General features: G+C 40.2%; 2 protein-coding genes across 3 annotated transcripts; one reads left to right on the plus strand and one right to left on the minus strand.

Moving 5' to 3' along the window:
- Positions 1-2,051: 2,051 nt before the first annotated feature.
- Positions 2,052-9,738, minus strand: LOC136250464 (NADPH:adrenodoxin oxidoreductase, mitochondrial-like). 2 transcript variants are annotated; one of them, XM_066042672.1, is made up of 16 exons: positions 9,453-9,738; positions 8,198-8,293; positions 7,726-7,848; positions 7,630-7,674; positions 7,181-7,249; positions 5,809-5,910; positions 4,817-4,906; positions 4,516-4,618; positions 4,411-4,462; positions 4,010-4,136; positions 3,904-3,966; positions 3,606-3,708; positions 3,535-3,555; positions 2,449-2,556; positions 2,328-2,390; positions 2,052-2,278 (listed from the first exon to the last, which is right to left on the minus strand). In XM_066042672.1, the coding sequence occupies exons 1-16, from the start codon at positions 9,609-9,611 to the stop codon at positions 2,145-2,147; spliced, it is 1,458 nt and encodes a 485-aa protein (XP_065898744.1). In that variant the 5' UTR covers positions 9,612-9,738; the 3' UTR covers positions 2,052-2,144. The 2 variants fall into 2 exon arrangements, with proteins under 2 accessions (XP_065898744.1, XP_065898743.1); XM_066042671.1 differs by having other exon boundaries at positions 4,513-4,618.
- On the plus strand, positions 9,738-20,677 carry LOC136250465 (DNA-directed RNA polymerase III subunit RPC8-like). The gene is made up of 6 exons (XM_066042673.1): positions 9,738-9,924; positions 10,787-10,883; positions 17,967-18,053; positions 18,112-18,175; positions 20,043-20,244; positions 20,550-20,677. Exons 1-6 carry the CDS (start codon positions 9,814-9,816, stop codon positions 20,595-20,597), a joined length of 609 nt encoding a protein of 202 aa, XP_065898745.1. The 5' UTR covers positions 9,738-9,813; the 3' UTR covers positions 20,598-20,677.
- The last annotated feature ends 817 nt before the right edge of the window (positions 20,678-21,494 follow it).

Consider the following 21,494-nt stretch of genomic DNA (forward strand, 5'->3'; position numbering starts at 1 on the left):
ATAAACTACATGCAGTTACAGTGTGGTTGCAGATGCTATTGTTTGTTTACTTTATTGTAACATTATGACTGGTGAGCTCATGCATACCGCATCAAAAGAAAGGATGGTGCCAAAGGTAATGTTTTCAACTGAACATGTGGCCCAAATATCAATCGCTGACTCAAAAATGAAGTGGCTATTACACTTTGCTTTCAACTCTGTATGTTCAGCCCATTACACAGCACTACAAACTAATAACAGGTAGGAGAAACGCCTATCCAGTCACCACGAAAAATGCCACCTAACTATCAATTACTGACTCGAAAGTGAAAGTGGTCATTACGCTTCGCTTTCAGCTATGTTCAGTTGTTTCACAGAGCTAAAATGAAGAGCAGTAAGAGAAGCGCCTCTGCAATCAGTCCAGTCACCATGGAAAATACGAACAATTCCCATAGGGAAGCCATCGCGCTATTATGAATCAACACTTTTGGCTGTCAGCGAAAAGAAATGGGACACAAAGGAGGACAAAGGTAAGTCTATGATGCGCATTGTATGTACTGCGGTATGCCAAAAGGCACATGTTAGGTGAAACAACATCGAACAGTGAAAAATCGAGCCCATAGCCTTAGCTGTTATCTAGTTATGCTTGTCTGAAGGCATCAGGCAGGCAGGCAGGCAGGCAGGCAGGCAGGCAGGCAGGCAGGCAGGCAGGCAGGCAGGCAGGCAGGCAGGCAGGCAGGCAGGCAGGCAGGCAGGCAGGCAGGCAGGCAGGCAGGCAGGCAGGCAGGCAGGCAGGCAGGCAGGCAGGCAGGCAGGCAGGCAGGCAGGCAGGCAGGCAGGCAGGCAGGCAGGCAGGCAGGCAGGCAGGCAGGCAGGCAGGCAGGCAGGCAGGCAGGCAGGCAGGCAGGCAGGCAGGCAGGCAGGCAGGCAGGCAGGCAGGCAGGCAGGCAGGCAGGCAGGCAGGCAGGCAGGCAGGCAGGCAGGCAGGCAGGCAGGCAGGCAGGCAGGCAGGCAGGCAGGCAGGCAGGCAGGCAGGCAGGCAGGCAGGCAGGCAGGCAGGCAGGCAGGCAGGCAGGCAGGCAGGCAGGCAGGCAGGCAGGCAGGCAGGCAGGCAGGCAGGCAGGCAGGCAGGCAGGCAGGCAGGCAGGCAGGCAGGCAGGCAGGCAGGCAGGCAGGCAGGCAGGCAGGCAGGCAGGCAGGCAGGCAGGCAGGCAGGCAGGCAGGCAGGCAGGCAGGCAGGCAGGCAGGCAGGCAGGCAGGCAGGCAGGCAGGCAGGCAGGCAGGCAGGCAGGCAGGCAGGCAGGCAGGCAGGCAGGCAGGCAGGCAGGCAGGCAGGCAGGCAGGCAGGCAGGCAGGCAGGCAGGCAGGCAGGCAGGCAGGCAGGCAGGCAGGCAGGCAGGCAGGCAGGCAGGCAGGCAGGCAGGCAGGCAGGCAGGCAGGCAGGCAGGCAGGCAGGCAGGCAGGCAGGCAGGCAGGCAGGCAGGCAGGCAGGCAGGCAGGCAGGCAGGCAGGCAGGCAGGCAGGCAGGCAGGCAGTTAGCCAGTAGAAAATTCCACTGAATAAAATTTTGTAGCAATAAATTGGGGTAGAACTTTTGGGCTTGGTTATATCTAACCAATACTGCCAAGGTATTGTGAAGTTGGCTTTGGGTGATATTTTTGGCCAGAAAAACCCGAACCTCCATGATCCCTATCATACTGTATACAAAAATAGGTACACTAAGCTAACGATACAAAAGATACAACACAAAAAGTAAACTACAAAATCAAAACATAAAGAGTAAAGGTAGCTAAAAAATTTATTAATGGCAATGTGGTAGCTGGCCTCAGTAAACCTGCAATAAAAATTGTTCTAGCGTACGGCCCCTCAATAAAAAACTCTTACCAGACAACATTAAGAAAGTGTTTGCAAAGATAATGAAGTACTACATTGTTGGTGGAATGACCAGCATGTTCAAAAAACTAAACCTCACTCTTGATGGGCGACACCATAGTGGTAATGATGATGTGAAAACATTGCTAAAATTGTACAAGAGCTCCTGAAAAAGGAACTCAATATACAACCAACAACAGTTTTGCAGTAGCCAAAGTTATTTATAGCACGTGTGCTAGCTAATTGATAAGAATTAGCTAATAAATACAAGATAAATTTTTATAGCATGTTATTCACTCAGTAGTTGCCACAGTTACCATTTCTTCTACTGATATAACTTTCTCGCGAGGCTTTCCTAGTTCATTACCTCGCTGTTGTTCAAGATGATCTATCTTTTCCCACTGCGAAAAAGTAATAGGGTCTAGGCCTGTAATGGAAAACCAAATACGAAGAAGAAAAAATCTAAAATAAATCACCTTTTATGCTTGGCAGCAGTTTCTTAGTTGCCTCTCCACTGTATTCAGCAACTGGTAGCTTTCCTAAGAAAACAGTAGGCCAGGGCTATAATAGTGTTCACAAGTCTACAGTTGCTAATACCATCATTGAAATCCATTAGTATTAAATGTGCTGTGGCGAAGGCATCATTCATGGTATTCACAATGACACCAGTTGGGCCTCTCTTCACCCAACCACTGCAGTACAGTCCTGAATGCAAATATGTGTACATAACAAGATATGGCATTCTATGTAGGAGAACTAATTGAGCTCTAGATTGAGGGTCTACCCAAGCAATCTAAACCAGCAGAGTTAGCTAGTACAATGTATAAACATATAAATATCAGTAAAACTTGCATGGAGAAGAAAAAAATGGGCCCCAGTCCATGGTCTGCATGTTTGTACCAACTCTTCCCACTATTATTAACTCTTGCTTAACCCACCCAAAGTTTACTATTGATGACTAGTGGCACCTACACATGATCAGGTAGACTGTACACTAACCACCTTCTGTCTACACTTAAGCACAGGCCATCCATTGTGCATGATGAGTACACTAGTCCATTACGCCAACTAAGCAAGTTGCTTTATAGAAGCTGGTTTAGACAGACAGCTATTCCAGGGAAATAGCTTCTTCAGTAAAGCAGTGCTAGCAGTCATTGTGAGTGCAGCAAAATTAGCATAAGCTGGACAAACAAAACACAAATTGAGTGATTGTGGGCAAAGAGTTGATGGAATTTTAGAATGAGAGGGCAATACTAACCAGCTCAAGCCACTTTTTAGAGTAAGGACATGCTATAACAGAGAAAACTAGTCTACCCATGTGATTATGACCTGTAGAGTTAGCTAGCACAAAGCAAAAAAATGTATAAATATTACTAAATCACTGAGTCCCCCATGAGACCCGTATATGATTATTCCGTCTAAAGTTTTTATATACAGTTGTATGTTCCGTGGTGCTTAATTGTGTGACTAAACACATGAGAATTTCTAGAATATTGGGGCTAGAATAAGTATTTAATATACCTAACTGTAACCATGGACTCTTACTGATACTCTTACTGATCTTGTGAGTTAGTATTGTTGGGTACGAGAGAGGTAAAGGATTAACATAACAATTATCAAAATTAGATCAAAAATCAAGGAGCAAGCATTGCACAATCAAATCAATAGATACAAGCATATTACCTGGAATATGTTCTCCTTCATCTACAAATGTATGTCACATTATACAGCTGGGAATTATTAGTTCAGCTCACTGTTCAATACTCTGCCATCTTTGTTGGGAATAATCCCCTTGTCACTATCAAATGGAACACTATTATCCACTGGTACACCCTTGTATCCAATACTACAGAAGACCTGTATTAAAAATATATGACCGTAATTAGAAAAATACTGTACAGCATAAATATACTTGGGGGAAATTTTGATACCTACAAATATTCATAACTAAAAAGTTTTCAGCCACTGAAAAGTGTTGCTACACTTCACACAATTTCGTTTATAAAGTGGAGAATAAAGCTACACTACAAGCTCTAGCACAAACAAACATACCACATCACAGTCTCTAGTTTCCATTTCTCCTGTTCCAATAGCACACGGCACACCATTTCTATCCTACAGCAGTTGTCATATCTGATAATGGCAATAACTAGCTCACCTCAATTCTGTTCTTCTCTAGTTTAACACTAGACACTGTACCATCAGTAGAACTAAGCAATTCCACTGGACTACGAAGAAATGTTAGTGTCCATTCTTTTAAACCTTCAGTGTTTATTATCTCTTTACTGAAGCAGATACAGATGAACAAAATAAAACACATCACTATAGTGAAACCCTTCTAATGTAGAGAACATGCTTAGTTGCACCCAGTTCTACAAGTGTATGTATACAAACGGGACTGTGGACAAGTGATCTGATTACCAAGGTGTCCTTATTAAAGAGGTGGTCAGGGTTAAAACATATTAATACAAATGGGACCATATCATGGACAAGCATTCTATAAAAGTGTCCACAGCACACCTTTTTTAGGGATTCTACTGTACATACATGACAACATACTTAGCTGCATTTATCATAAGTTCTGTAATTCTCTTTCGCGGTCTGGGAACTTCTACAAAAAGTAATATGTACAAACATTTGAAAAGCTGTATGTGTGCATACTACCAGAGAGTTTAGGTTGGATGCCATCAAAATCACTTGGATCAAGTGATGGAAAACACCCTGGTAACTTTGTAAGCTCCCGTAATTCTTTAATAGTAAAAGCCACCTGCAGAAAGCAACAAGTATGACACAAACTGGATATATGTTCTCAGGCCACAAATTCATTAGTTATTACAGCACTACATAACTGAACTACTGAATAAAGGTATTGCATTTAAAATAGCAACTTCTGCTGGATACCACAGACTTGACTTTAGCCAGATAATAAAACCTTGATTGCAACTGTACAACACAGAATTAGTACCTGAAGTGGTCCTCTTCTCCCTACAATGTCCACTCTTCTGATCTTGCTCTGTGCCAGAGTATTCAATGCATGAGCACAAATGTCCGTGTTCTGTGGACGAGATGGCACAACAAACTAAAGAGTATCTCTCTGGGAAGTAGAGGTGCGCATTAAATACTCTAATAGTGCAATCACCAAAACACGCGAAGACAGAAATGGGAACATCTTGCAATATAGTCAAAATTAGTAAATTGCCAATTCGTCCATACACTATATGACTGCCCCTTTAAGAAAATTTAGAGATTTTAGAAACTCAGAAAGTATTTTGACTTTTTCACAGATTAGTAAATTTTAACAGCTTTTAAAGATATAATAACGTGAATACAAATTGCAAACTAACACACACTACACTATCTACACACACACACACACACACACACACACACACACACACACACACACACACACACAAAGCAAAGCCTATGGCAGCCATGTGAAATACAGCTATTAATGGCCGCCCAGTGGCTAGAGCATCAGCCTGGTACTTGAAAGGCTCCCGGATGGACATTTGGTTATGCCAAATAGGTATTGTTGTTGTTATTTCCTTGAGCAAGAAACTTTACTCACATTGCTCCAGTCTACCCAGCTGGGACCTGGTGTCAACTAGGGAAGCAGCCCACCCAGCTGTAACATCAATGGGTACCTGGTATTAACTGAGGAAAGCAAATGTCAACTGTCCATGTCTCACACAGAGGGTGAAAATCCAGGTGGGACTTTTGGTGCCACGTCTTCACCTGTGGGTCCCCCGAGGGTTACTAGTCCTGTCCCAGGAGATTTGCCTGCACTGACTCCCAGCACCTGAGTAGTGCACAGGTGTCCCAGTGCTGGTTCACTGGGTAGACATGACCATGCCAGCACAGCAGCTGAAGGCTTCATTTTTGTTTTGTGTGTGTGTGTGTGTTGTGTGTGTGTTTGGCTAATATCGCTGTACACATAATTATACAAAGAGTCACCTTTAACAGTTCCACCGGTGTGAGCAATATACGGGCAACATCAACAGCTACATTTCCTTGTCCAAATATCACAGCCCTCTCTCCACTGAGATCTGGATGTAACTAACAAAGCCACCATCACAATAATAGGGGAAGAAAATGATGATACAGTGGAACCTCGATTATCTGAACACCAAGTAACCAAACTGTTGATTATCTGAACACCAATTAACCGAACTGTTGATTACCGAACACCAAATTGACTGCTCAATTAGGGTATTTTGTCAACAGGTGTATACTTTATTAGAGTAGTTGAGCAAAAAAAAACAAAAAAAAAACTATATAAATGTATGGAAGTTCAGTTTTATGTAGCATTTGATTGTATGAACACCCTTTCCCCCAATGAGTTCGGATAATCAAGATTCCACTGTAAATGATAAGTATGTATGTCTAGCCCAAATGTACATAACATACGTACATGCATAATGCATAGTGCCACACACACACACACACACACACACACCTACACACACACACACCTACACACACCTGCACACACCTGCACACACACCTACACACACATACACACCTGCACACACACACACACACACACACACACACACACACACACACACACACACACACACACACACACACACACACACACACACACACACCTACACACACACACACACGCACACGCACACGCACACACCTACACACACACCTACACACCTACACACCTACACACACACACACACACACACACACACACACACACACACACACACACACACACACACACACACACACACACACCTACACACACATACACACACACACACGCATACACACACACACACACACACCTACACACACACACACCTACACACACACACACCTACACACACACACACACACACACACACACACACACACACACACACACACACACACACACACACACACACACACCTACACACACACACACACACACACACACACACACACACACACACACACACACACACACACACACACACACACACACACCTACACACACACACACACACACACACACACACACACACACACACACACACACACACACACACACACACACACACACACACACACACACACACACACACACACACCTACACACACATACACACACACACGCATACACACACACACACACACCTACACACACACACACACACACACACCTACACACACACACACACACCTACACACACACATCTACACACACACACACACACACACACACACACACACACACACACACACACACACACACACACACACACACCTACCCACACGCACACGCTCACACGCACACGCACACACACACGTGTATGTATATACATACATTCTTTTCTTCTGGGAGACCATTGTACCACCCAACAAATGCTCTTGCCGAGTATACTCCAGGGAGATCCTATAAAGATAGTTTTATCTCCAACCAACCATATACAATGAATGCATACATGCCACCATAGATGCCAATACTACTAATATAAGTACAAGTCTCTGTACATACCTACTTACTATAAGCTGAAAGGTGTGCACTATGGAATAAGTGACTGTTCTATTAAGGAGTTTTTATAGAGTGGATTTCGAACACCTACTTAAGTTGTAAAGTGTGAATTTGCTCGGATAAATGAACCTTTATCTACATAGCTCATTCAGATACTCTAATAGTACATACCTGTATTCAAATAAATGTACACTAATGATAAGAGAACAGTCACTTCGATAATTGAGATGTTTAAATAACCAAACTATGGATAACTGAGAATACACTATATACATACATACTTCACCGGGGATGCCCAATTTTCTCTCCTCCTTGGCACCATATGCCTAAATGATGGTAGATATGATAACACATACACACCAACACCTTCCCTGTACCATTACTATAGCATTGTAGTAGTGCTTGAGGTCATCCACAGTCAGTTGGGTACCAATGGATATGTTACCGACAAATGTACACCGTCCAGAATGGGCTAACTCTGTAAACTGGTTGATTACATTCTGCAGGTATAGACATACCAATCATCAGCACATTGCTGACTACCTAGTATTCAAATCGTATCAGTGATGATGTCATACATATGTCATAATGCCTGATTTCATTTAAAAAAATACAAACAATACTATTTTGCTATTTTGCAACAATGAAACTTCATTTTTAGTGGAATTATGTCAAATATCTGTATGACCCAAACATAGGAGGCCTCACAAATAAGGCCACATCTTTATGCTGGCAACCTCCATTAGGTCCCAAACAAGGCTGAAGCATACTAACATTTGTACAATACTTTTGGGTCCATTATAAGTGTCCACATTAATGAAGTTTCACTATGTACATGTACACAGCCACCTTCACATCTGGATGGTCAGGAGCAACTCCATATCGTACTAATCCAAATGGCACAGGAAGCTTCTCATATATGTCCACCTTAACATCAGGATTATCCTGCAAGACATCATTTATCAGACTAACACTTGCTGCTATTACGATTAATAGCAATCGTGAGCATGGTCAAGACAGTGCCCAGAAAGCAAGAAATTAAATTGAAGGAATAAGAGGTCCACCATAAACACTATTCAATTGTTGGACAAAGAATTCAATTCAGTGAAGGAAAATGTACGTATATTATTTATTTATTATCCAATTTGTCAAAATTCATATCCTGTGACCAGCCACAAGTCATCTAGACTCTTTCTAAAGTCTGATATGGTGGGCACTGAAACAGTATCATTGATTTATAATCCATTGGGTGAAGAGTTGGTTCAGTTGTTATCTACATTGCTGTTTGTAGAGTTTAGTCCAATACAGAATAACTTTCACAAATGTCCCACTATTTTACCCGCATAGTTTCCCTTATAGGCTATAGTATAGCTTAACTGATAGTACAATCCCAATCATTGCTGAGAAGATAAATGGCCATAAAATGAGCTTAGTCCAATGTGACTTTCCAGCCTTTGAAGCTTTTCTTGATACCGTATGGAGGGAAACTTTGGCGAGGGAAAACTTTGGCGAATTTGGCCATTTGCTACAAATTTGCCAAAGTTTTACCTGCCAATTACTCGTAGTGCTTGAGATTAGTGTCTTTATAGCTATAGATTGAGCTTGAATTCGCCAAAGTTTATTTTGCCAAATGCGATTTAGTTTGCCATTCGCCTAAGTTTATCCACGCCAAAGTTTCCCTCTATATGGTAGATGCTAAATACTGTGTCATTTGTAACCCTAAGTGTCCCCAGTACGGGCTAAACAGGGGAATATTGAAGATTGACAGGCAAGTCTTCCCCTGGTCCTAAGACTTTTGACTCCATGTTTAAAAATCATCAAGTTGTGCAGCCACGTATATTCATGTACAAGCTACAGCCCACATGAGCTTGTACAAGACTTCTGGATCCCCCATGACTGTGGCAGGAATTAGATCAATAGACAAACTCTTACACCCCAGGATTTTGCTCTTGCAAGTTGACAAATCCCCATGTAAGCCCTACATAGCCCTCATTGGGGAGCAAGGGGACTTATTAAACACTGATAGATGCACTGTGACATCTGAAGCACACAATCTCTGCCTTGGCTATTTAGACCTATACAAACTGCAAGACTACAGCATTACCTTAAGTAGCTTGTAGGCGGTGTAGAATCCTGCAGGTCCACTGCCCACTACGCATACATTGAAGGTACTCGTATTTCTGCTAACACAGCGGCTCCATCTGACTCTTGGTGCAGCGGTATCAAACACAAAGTTTCTCAATAGGCGCGCAAATAGCGCCATTTATGACAGTTTAGAACAACAACATTAAATGTTCAATCTTGAATCTTCACCGAACTTGATAGGAGCCAACTATCTATGGCTAGAATGGTCTTGCAGAAACTCAAACCCACAATTGAATGATGATAATTGAAACCCATAATCAAAAGTTTGTTAGATACTTGAGTGTTTGAGAAGATCTGAAGCGCAGAAGCAGGACGTGAAGATGTTCATATTAACAGAAATGAAAGACATTATACGCATTGAACCAGATCGGTTCAAGTTCAAGATGGAGAAGGAAGTGATTCACCAGCTTAACAGTAAATATGCAAATAAGGTTAGTCAGTACCTAGAATTTGCCGGGCTTGGCTAAGTATACGTTATCACGCACAAATGCACTGAGAGCTAGGCCTACCTACACCGACCAGACCGTTTTTCGATGCAGTTTTGATCTGGCGTGGGGGATGTAGTATCTATGGCCAGGCCAATTTGATTCACATAACCTTTTAACAGTGTGCCTTTGTAAAAGTTAGCACAAATAATGGCGGCTATTGAGAATCCCCAAATCCTTCTCCCCTCCAAGGAAAAGCAATCTGGCTATGGAAGACACCCATCTGATACACACACATGCACATGATACACACACATGCACACTACACACACTTGCTCATAACAAAAAAATGTAATAGATTTGTGCAAGCACACCAAGTGAAGTTACATTTTGTATTACTGTGCATATGCATGTCATAAATAAAAATTTTAACACACTATTGGAGCAATCATTTTGGTGTTCAGTGAAATGGTAGTTCAGAATTGAGGAAGAGCTCTCATATCTTAGACTATAGGTAGAGAAATTTGTAAAACTCACCTCCTCTCCATTTGTATTACACAGCAAAACCATTGATATCCAAAATGCTGGTATTCTAAAGCAATGATAAAAGGTGTTCCGGTTTTTTGGATATGTACATAAAGCCTATGTAGTTCCTTTTAACTACTATATATATGGGTACATTTAGAAAATTTTTGAATTGAACAGTTGTTTTCAATATTGAACTAGTGATGGCTGGAAAAACGAGCATCTACCAAATTGGAATTCCACTAGTTTATTGTATTGTTGTATGTTATTTCATTTTCTATGTATCTAGCTGGGTAGTTATAGTAACAAAGTAACAGGGTATATTTGCTGTCTCTTCTGCTAGGTTGTTTATGGAGTTGGACTATGCATAATATTATTTGATGTCACACTTGTTGGTGATCCTTATATAATAGCTGGCACCGGAGCTGCTCACACAAGAGGCAAGTAAACAAATCATAGAAAGCACCTTGTATGCACGATGTGCTGTGTGACTGTAACACTATGTATGATAATATTAAAGCACAGTAAAGTATGTAGTAGCATGGTTGGTTGTCCGTTCACAATCAAGTTTTCAGTGACATTAAGTTGATTCCTATATATACAACAGTTATACATGAAACCCAAGTATTAAACATCAACACCGTACCATTTGCAAGTCTTATACAGTACTATAATTTTGAGGAGTACCCAACCTTATACCATCCTAGGATGTGAGTAGGAATGCCACGATAGTTGTGATGCAATACCCGCAACTTTTTTCATTCACTGAATATTTTTTCACACACCTTTTTGTCTTTTATACCCATTTTATTAGACTGTTTAAGACATTCCTGAGCAGGGCAGGCAAGTTGCATATGTGTTGGTCTATCTGTGTGTTAGTACTATGCGCATGTGAAAGTTTGTTTGTGCTAGTTATACTAGCCAGAATATCTGCATCTATGTTTATAGATGTACAATCAGTACATACCATGAGATCTTGGTTGTATAGTAATTCATTACTACTAATGACAATGTGCAACCTTCGTGATAGGGCAGGTACTACTGTGTAAATCATGCAGATAGTTTGCACCTGTAATCATGAGTGGTGTACATGTGTAGTTGGTTATAACTAGAAACAGTAAGCATCCAATTAGCATCCATCGAGTCATTCTAATTCCATGGACTAAGCAGCCATATTTTCTTATTCACTTGTGCACATGGCCTCACATGTATTGCAACATACAGGAATATATGTTTTTCAGGTTTCTTGCGAAAATCAAAACATAAACATGATCCCTGGTGTGTGAGCACATGAATAATTGCACGCTAGAGAAGGTGGAGAACGTCTTAAAGTTTATTCCTGGTGGAGAAGGAAGTTATTGAGAAGTTTTGTATGGTGTTCCTAAACCTGAAAAACATGGTAGCCATTCCGGCAAAATTCAAATAATTGCACGTGAATGTATGCACGTGATCTTTTTCCAATTTATATTTTCACAAGAAACCTGAAAAACATGGTATTATTTTGTGTACTTTTATGTTGTGATATGTCATATCTCCAGGTTGGTTAATAACTCATGTGATGTGAAAATACCAGAGCTGTTTTCTGTGGTTTTGACAGGAATGTAGCTCAACATTTTACTCTGTACACCATGCAGTGCCTTTAAAGAGTAGTAAAGAATGAACAAAAGCATACAGCAACATCATTTGAGTTGCCAGATGATGAATATTTTCTTGGTCAATGAGTGCTTTAGGTGCCGAGGAACCATCAGCTAAAAGTTCATTTTTGAAAAGTGTGTGCAAAAAGATAGAAAGAAAAACTATACCACCAGCTGAATTCAAACCCATGACCCATTGCATGTAAATCAGGTACTCTATCAGCTTAACAGTAGTGTTGGGTGATTAATTGATTAATCTAGATTTTTTTTTAAATAATCTAGATAGTTGTCACTAATCTATATACTAAATCCAGATATTAGTCACTAAACCATTTTACATCTTGTCAAGTAGCGAACATCAATTTTGCTGGTGGAGCATGACGGTGCAGCTGGTTAAATTTTATGCCCCACCCTTAATAGATTTGGTCTTGTTAAAGTTCTTTTAGTCACAGAAAAGGGCTTTGCATACTAAGAATTTGAGCTTGTTGGTAAACAAAACAACCATCATGATTGATAGAGACCTTGTGGCATTCCTTGATGCAGAGGGGGTACGTTGTATACTATCAGTAAACCATATATCGAGATTTAATCGGAAATTGAAATTATTTTTAAAAGAGTAATCTAGATTATCAAAAAGGCAATATCACTCAACACTACTTAACAGTTTGTCTTGTAGTTTGCAGTGGAATATAGGATGGCTCATACAACTACCTGATATAGAACTGTGGTTGCATAAACCATTCTATGTGTTATAGTTAAAGCACCGTCGCGTGCGTGTGTACGGAAAATACAGCACAAGGGGGCATATCAAGAGGCTAATACAATACGAGGCAAAGCCAAGTGCTGTATTTGCCTTGCGACACAAGCATAGGCAGTGCTTTAAGTATTATATTGTACTTCCTGGTCATCTGGCTTGGAGCTATTTACTCTAGTACCCAAACCACTGTGGTTTTCATTTTCAGTGATCAGGATATCAGTAACTATTTATGTAACATTTCTAGTTGTAGAATGAACGAATAGCATTATTTTGGCTAGTTTTAGCGATTTACTATGTCATGCACATGATCAATCATGCCATCTTAGTGGAGTCGCTTTGTGATCAGATGATCAGTAAGTGTTTACACAATCTATTTACGAACTGGTAGGATTAGTTTGGCTGGTTTTGGCAGTTTACAGTGTGTGGTTTTCATAACATTCCTTGCATAAATTCTCAGCATAACTGTACTGCATTTGCCCAATTAGCTGCATAACTGTTCTTTATGACTCATACAGTACAGTTATGCAGCTAGAAAGTGCTGTATGGACTATATGGTACACGGAATCGCTTTGATCCTCCCCAGGGGCATAGGAAGATATTTAACTTATGGGTAGACCAAAAAAAAAGGTCTTGAACTGATAGCAATGGCTGCATATTCTATTGCTGATAATCAAAATCAATATTTATAACTACATAGTTGACTACACTACTTCTCTGAATGAATACTGTGACTGCTTTATTAGAGTCATTGACTGCTCTATTAGAGTATCTCGATCGTTTCAGTCCTCAGTTTCAATAATATGTAGTGCAGTGTGCTGACACCCATTAGTTACGCCACTGGAAATATTTATTGGTGCCCAAGCACCCATGGCACCCATGCTTCCTACGCCCCTGCTCCCTCGCAAAGTACAATATGGCAAATTTAAAGTAATTTGCGTGGACGAGATCAAAGCAAAAAGTGTGCTTATTTTCCATAACGCATTCAAGTGTGCTATATTTTCCATTTGCCTCACAATAAAGTACAGTTATGCGTTGGTTTGGAAGATTAAGAACAGGTATGCATTGATTCGAAAATATTTACGAAAAACAAGGTCACATACATAACATTTCTACATATAGTTGCCAAAAAGATATCATTTATTTGTCTACATAAACACTTACTGATTGTCTGATGACTGAAAACCGACACGATTTGAGTTAACGAAATGAACGTTCCGAACAAGGCGACAAGACAGCACTTTAAACCAGTTAAAGCATCACTATACATGTACAATAAAAAGCACCCAGGCATGGTCATGAGCCTAATATAGCACTCGGCTTTGCCTCGTGCTATATTAGTCTCTTACCCATGCCCTCATGCTTTTATTTCCGTATTGTGTGAGTGGCAGTGTTTTAACTAGTATATGGAACTGCATTTTACTTTGATCTTCCCATGCACAGTTCATATAACAGATGATGAATCTAAGTCACAGTGTTGCGTAAATACTTAAAAGTATTACTCATCACTAGGTAACTCAAGTAATATTATTACTAGGAATTGTAGAAAATACAATCCTGTACATACAACATACTAGATCACTTCTCTTCCCAATAGAAGTACCTACCTGGCATTAATGCCAACTGCTTTGTTATCATTAGCATGTTGAATTGATTATTATAGCGTACAACAATATTAAGTACAATAAAATTCGCTGCTTGAATAATGTTACACTTGGTGCACAGAATGGACTACAACAATTGCTATAACAACTGTAATAATTGTAATCACAAGGCCCCAGGCCCATACTCTGTATTATGTGCAAGGAATATATAAGTGGTTCTCCAGTGGTTACAATATGAGATGAATGTATGTACATGAGTTTGCATGTGTGTGTGTGTATGTGTGTGCACACTTACTGAATATGTTTGTATGCTGTTAATTTATTGGTGCCACTGGAATCATTCCTTGCAAAGTCGAGACATTTTATCTGTACACATAAAATTGATTGTAATCACACATTGCTGTAGTAATAAGAAAAGTGTGCATGTACATTCTACAGTAGCCGAGCATTCACTGCCAGATATTCCATTGGCTACCCAGATGAGCTGAGACAGCCCAATAGTTGTCCCCATTGTAATGGCAACAATTGAGAGCTTGTATGTGGCTGTGTTGCCTTGAACAGTTTTATTGATTTTATAGAAATAAGTAAGGTAAATGGCAAACATCACAATTTGAGCAAATTTGTTTGTGATAGTATTGATCTGCAAGATAACAAGTGTTGTGTAAGAACTCACGAAGAAGATACAGTGTCTATCTGACTGTAGTGTTTTTCTACCAGTACCAGTCAATGTATCATAGCTTACTATGATAACAAGAAAGAATATCATTAGGTCGACTGCATAGGTAATGTATCTCCTAAAGAGGTGCTTAGAGTGCCTTCTTGTGGACACTTTTGAAATATGATTGTAACTGCAGTAAAGGACATAAGCAAGATGAGTCAGAACACAGGTGGCAAAGCATTCTACACTCATTGTTGTGATCATGTAAGTCACAGTAGTGATTTGACATATTACCCATGATTGGACTGCTATAGCATGGTGCAGTATTAACATGATGGTGAACATAGCACACTGAGACTACTGACAGGTCAGTGTTGAAACCAGGTTGGGTCATCCGGGTCAACCAGGTCACATTTTCTCCGGGTCATCCGGGTCCGACCCAGTTTACAAATTATCCGGGTCTGACCCAGATTGGATCACATGAGAAACAAAATTGTTCGTTTGATGACATGGAAACTTATAAACGTTAGTCGTGTACCTCTTTCTGAGCCGCACCCACTTATCACGTTACAAACATATGTTCAGCCATGCCCATTTATTAGTAAGTGCAGTCTGTAGTACGAAACTGTGTCCGTTGCTGTCTGCAAGCTTACATTAAGCCACTCCCACTAATCGATTATTGTACAAGTTGTATATAATCTAGTCTTGCAGCAGGATAAGTTCTTTTGTGAGCCACACCCACTTCAATATATTGTGAAATTGTAATACAGTGGAACCTCTCTTAACGGTCACCTGAGTTGGGCGGTCACCTCAGCATAACGGCCACGTGACTATGGCCCTGACCGATTCCCAATCAGTTTGTACAGAAATAGTTTGCATTAAGCGGTCACCTCTATAACATGTATAACAGCCAGCTTTTTAAGTCCCAAATAGCACTTCATTATACAAAAAGCCTCTCACAAAGCGGCCAGCAACAGCCATGATGGTGAGTAAACTAGTATAACAGTTTATACTCACAGTTGTGTTCTGTATAGGTAAGCTTATAACTACTCCATGGCTTTGTCTCTTCGCGTGATTCTATATAAATTTCACCTCACAATATGTTGATTTGTAAGGTCGCTCTTACTCTCAGCGGCCTTCGAATTCAATATATCACAACAAGTGTGATTATTAGTTTCCTTTACCATATAATCACTGCAGAATACAACAACTATTGAGACAATTACAGCTACACAAAAAAAGTACGTCCATCTGCCTCGTGGCAGCTCACGTGTGTCCCTGCTCCATCCTCCCACTCCGGAAACTTTCTTCATCAGTCCTCACAACTTCCTGAATTTACGATTGTGCAGTTACCAGCTAACTGTCTTTCAAGTCTAAAATAAAAGTTAAACTACAGCTTTTCCTTCACTGGCTTTGTAACAAGGCAGCCTAGTGATAATGTCTCCATACAGTATCTTCTGGCTCTTGTTGGTCATCCTTTCTGCTACTTTGTTTATGGCTTTTAGCTATGTAAGTAATGGATTGAAATGTAGGCATGTGTGAGGATAGCTATAATCCCAGGAATCTTCGTATAAAAGCAAACCTTGGTTTGTTGCCTATGGCTGCTTTATAGAGGATTTTGAGTTAGGCAGCCACCTCTCTATAAAGGCCAAATATTTCTGGCCCAAAGGTGACCGCTTTAGACAGGTTCCGCTGTACTAGGTATGCACGAAGCCACACCCAATTGCTATCTGTAAACTCTCAGTAGCTACGTGAACCAAAACCCACTAGCTGATTTTAAGTTATAAACTTACCGACTTAGTTATCGCATAACTACTCGTTTACTCAACATGAATTGACCGCTCAAAGTGTACTACCTGAAACAGCACTTATCGCACGCCTCAGCTTTAATTAATCCGGGTCAGTGGGTCATCTGGGTCAGCAGTAATGACCCGGTTTCAACACTGTGACAGGCTATACAGTATTACCAGCTTCCCAAATGTATTGCATAACTCTTTAAATACCGGGTAAACGACAGCATTGTACCCACTCACAATCATTATCAGTATAGCTAACACCACTGTTCCTACCGTTGATACCATGATCTGAAGTAGTAGAAGGTGTGAAACAAGGCAGCTCATTTTCTAGTTTAGCAATCACCACAGAAGTGTGACCATCTGTTGGGGTAGTAACAATGAGACTATCAGTAGTGTAGACAATGTCCAGTTTCTCTCCAGTATCAATCACAATGATGGTACAGTTATCAACCAGGCAGTATTGTAGGGTAGTGAATTGTTGGAGGCCATCTTTGCCACTAGCTGGTAGTTGTTGGTCAGAACAGTGAAGTGATGTTACCTTACTGACTGTAGTAAGGATAACAATGGATAGTAGAGCAAAACAAGCCATCAACCTTTCTCATTCTCTATTCAACAGTGTTACAAACACCAGTGATTGAGAAGTATGCATTTACAAGTTAATACAAGACACAATTAACTGACAAATAGTGTTATTGCCTACAATGCAGTTACATACGTCATAAACATTTCAATTGATCATTTGCTCATCACATGGTTGCTATGTGTAATGATGTTAGCAACAATTTAATTTTTATTGTGTAACTGATGTCTGAATGTTGTGTTTGCAACTGACAATACATCGACATGCCTATATAGCTGCTATACATAGCTAAGTTTTGTTTATTAATGTCTATAATAGTCAATTCAGAATCGAGCAAACTTTAGCATTACCTGAATTTAAGCTTCAGTGTTTACCACATTTAGCTACATTATGGTATATATCATTGTTATGTCTAATTATTTAACTATTTAAGATTGAAATTTGGTTTTATGCGTTACAGTACTGTTTCCTGACTTTATTTGTATTCTCTATTTCAGTTCATTTTAGGTTCATTGTGTTTCGACCATTTATTGGAGAAGTATTAGTAGGCAAGATTAGGAGCAGTAGTAGTGATGGGTTAAGAGGTAATAATGTTGTATTATTCAGTGATTGATATTTAACTGTTTATAAATATTTACACAGTGTCACTTGGATTTTTTGATGACATTAAGATACCAGCAAGCTCTTTACAAAATCCATCAAGATTGTATCCTAAATAATAATATAATTGGTTTATCAGGTGACCATTATATGTATCAAATATAACACTCTAGACTCATGGCATTTGTGCCTGATTTGCAAACACAAGGGCAGCGGGCCTAAGGGCAGCGGGCCTAAGGGCAGCGGGCCTAAGGGCAGCAGATCCAAACATGTACATGACACCAACTGTTTTGTGGACATATGTAATGCATGCATAGATCAAAGGCAGTACTCATCTGTAACACAGAATAGGCTATGGCTATACTTTGATTTTGATAGGTATTCATATACTATATCAATGCCAATGTAGTTGCTGTATTTCGTTATTGCTGTGTATTGTTCTGTGTCCAAGAAACAATCTTGCTGTCCTTGTAAGCTAATACTTTGGTATGTTTCATGGGCAATTCAGCTTGTTCACTACAAAGCAGTGAATTGTCAGTGCTGAGTAGTAATGTGGTGCATGGTTAGTGTGATAATAATATGTAATGTACCACTCTGCGTGGGAAGTTCAAAGGAACTGCCAGTGCCATAATTTGTATATTGCACTGCTGCAGACCGCAGCGAGTGCATTATAACTTATAACACACTGGTTGCGGTTTTGTAGACCGCAACGAGTGCATTATAAGTTATAATGCACCGACCGCAGTGCAATATACAGATATTGCACTGGCTGCGGTTTTGCATGTGCAGCATAGCACAAGTGCCAGTGGCGAAGACCACTACGACACCTCACCTAATAGGTGGAAAGACACTTCACAGATCACTCGAATTCTTTTATAGCCTGACATGTAAAGGTCGATTGTGGGCCATAACGTCACCAATACGTATAATGTTTACAAGCAGCCAATGGCGATCAAAAAAGCCAACACGGGTGGCCACAACTCTAGTCTACATATATATAAACGTACTTATACACCTTACTAGTCTGGTGCCATCTTAGGCCAGATTAAACTGTAGTCCACTTCGACAATGACTCAATAAAACAAATATATTCTAAATAATACTAACCTATACGTTTGATTGTGGTAACCAGTTTTGTCATGCCACCAGATTCGAGTTTAGCCAGTGTGAATAGTAAGAATTAGACTAATATCGTTTAGTAGTTAGGTTTTGTTTACTTAAAACGTCTATTTAGCTACTTTTTTCGCTCGAGAGAATCACTATGGCGATTAGTCTATATGGCGATTGAGTGATCACGCTGGCATGCTGAGCACTACATGATGAGAGTCGAACAGCGAATGCAGGTTAGTGATATAACCCATAGCGTACTAGCTTTCAATATCTCAGGTGGCTGCAGTACTGCAGGGGGAATGTCATCGCAACGTCCGGCTTGGTTACCCACAATCGATGTTAGAAACCTGGCCTTTATAAGTGTTACAGCTGTCTTGTGAGACTCTCCCCACCTATTAGGTGAGTGGTACATAACAGTTATACAACGTGCACTCGTGCTCTGCCTGTATAAACGCACTTGCCTTCGGGCCTAACGGCCCTCAGGCTCGTGCGTTTATATCAGGCAGAGCACTCGTGGCCGTTGTATAACTATATAATGTTGCATAAGTGTGTTACAACATAGATAATATGCCTATAGATATATTATCTATGGTTACAACCACTTTATGATTAATTTGTAACACTTTGCAGCAGCCTTTGATCTATCCACACACTGTACTTACTGCATGTAATTTTAAATTAGCTATATTGAAGTATATGAAATTCTGTCACGTTTTTTAGTACTGAGCTATATTGCATATCAAAGCTTTTTTATATAGCGTTCAATGCTGTGTTTTTAGTATAATGTGAGTTAAGTTCACACCTGCATGGTTACTGTAGCGTATTAATTTGTTTGAAAATAATAACTTAACTAGTGATTTTAGTGATGGCAGAGAGCAGTTGTGGGTATGGGAATACAAAAATGAAGATGAAGAAGTACATGACATGTTCATGGATACAGATGAGGAGATAAGGTTCTGTGTTACTGATGAGACTTTTGTGGACACCGTTCCCAACTCTGATCAACCTCCCAGTATGGTGGGTGGGGCTATACCAGATAAGAAACAGATTCCTTATACAATTACAGTAAGTGAACAATTGTAGTGTGCTATCAGAGAGTACAGAGTTATAATGTTTTGGATATCTGACATTGATGCATGCTATGCATATCAAGATTTTTATTATTTTCACGATTAGAGTTTGTGTGGCTACAAAATAAGGAAATCACAAAGAATTTATGTCTTTGTTCTTCTTACTGACAGATTTAATCTACGTTGATGCATGGGATAGTGTAATAGATTGTAGATCTATACTGCTACGTGTCTAGTGAAATAACAGTCCACCTGTCTAGTGAAATAACAGTCCAAATATATGTAACTTTTTTTCTTTAGGGCACAATTGCAGATTATGGACTGGGACTGACAAGCTGGTGGAGTTGATATCTTCAAACACATTAGCTATCATACATGTACATACCTTATTATATCAATGAATTCATGAATAAAATCAAAGATACCAGTAACTCCAGGGTCTTCTCTAAAGAGCAGTAGAGCTGTGCAGCACTGCTCTACTTTAATGTGGTAAATGGGGTGTGTATAATTAACAAATTAACTTTGATATTAGTGGAAAATTGATAGTTGTACTGCCCTATTTCATTTTTCTGGGGAAACTCTGAACTCATAAACTATTGCTACCAAAGTAAGAAGTTGCATGTGGTGCAGTATGGTCACTAGGTTGTCAAATGCACTATAGCTGTATGAAGGAAAGTTTTGACTAGATTGTGGTGGGATCTTGGGTGAGATAAAGTTAGTAAGAGTGTGCAACACTAGCATTCCTTGAACTCTTCAAAGTAATTACGCTTAACAGGCAGACCTTGGCTAGGCAAGGTCATGGTATACAATTGTATTCAGCCCCAAGTATGGTTTGTATAGACTCTCCTATTGTCATTACCATGCAATAACTGTTGTGTAGTGTTTGTGGTACTGGTCAGTGTAAATGAGCTCTGTTGTGGTATCGAGTATACAAGCAGTTTTGTTTGTTAGTAAGTTTATGTATAATCACTGGACGTTAGATAACTGTTTGTGTGTGCGTATGAATGCATTATATATATTGTAGTAGAATGAGTAGATATTCGCCTGCTTATGTACTCACTTCTAATTGACATCCTCTTTTGCACTATAGCATGTACTTGCCTTCCCTTTCCTACATATAGGGGTACATTTACTTGTAACCTTAATACAATTGCCATTATTCAATCTCAATGACACTTGCAAGCATTTTTGATGAGTGACTCTACATCCATTGATTGACTGGTCACATTTTGTACCACTATGGGT

The sequence above is a fragment of the Dysidea avara genome, chromosome 3 (assembly GCF_963678975.1).
Source record: "Dysidea avara chromosome 3, odDysAvar1.4, whole genome shotgun sequence".
Lineage (NCBI taxonomy): Eukaryota > Metazoa > Porifera > Demospongiae > Dictyoceratida > Dysideidae > Dysidea > Dysidea avara.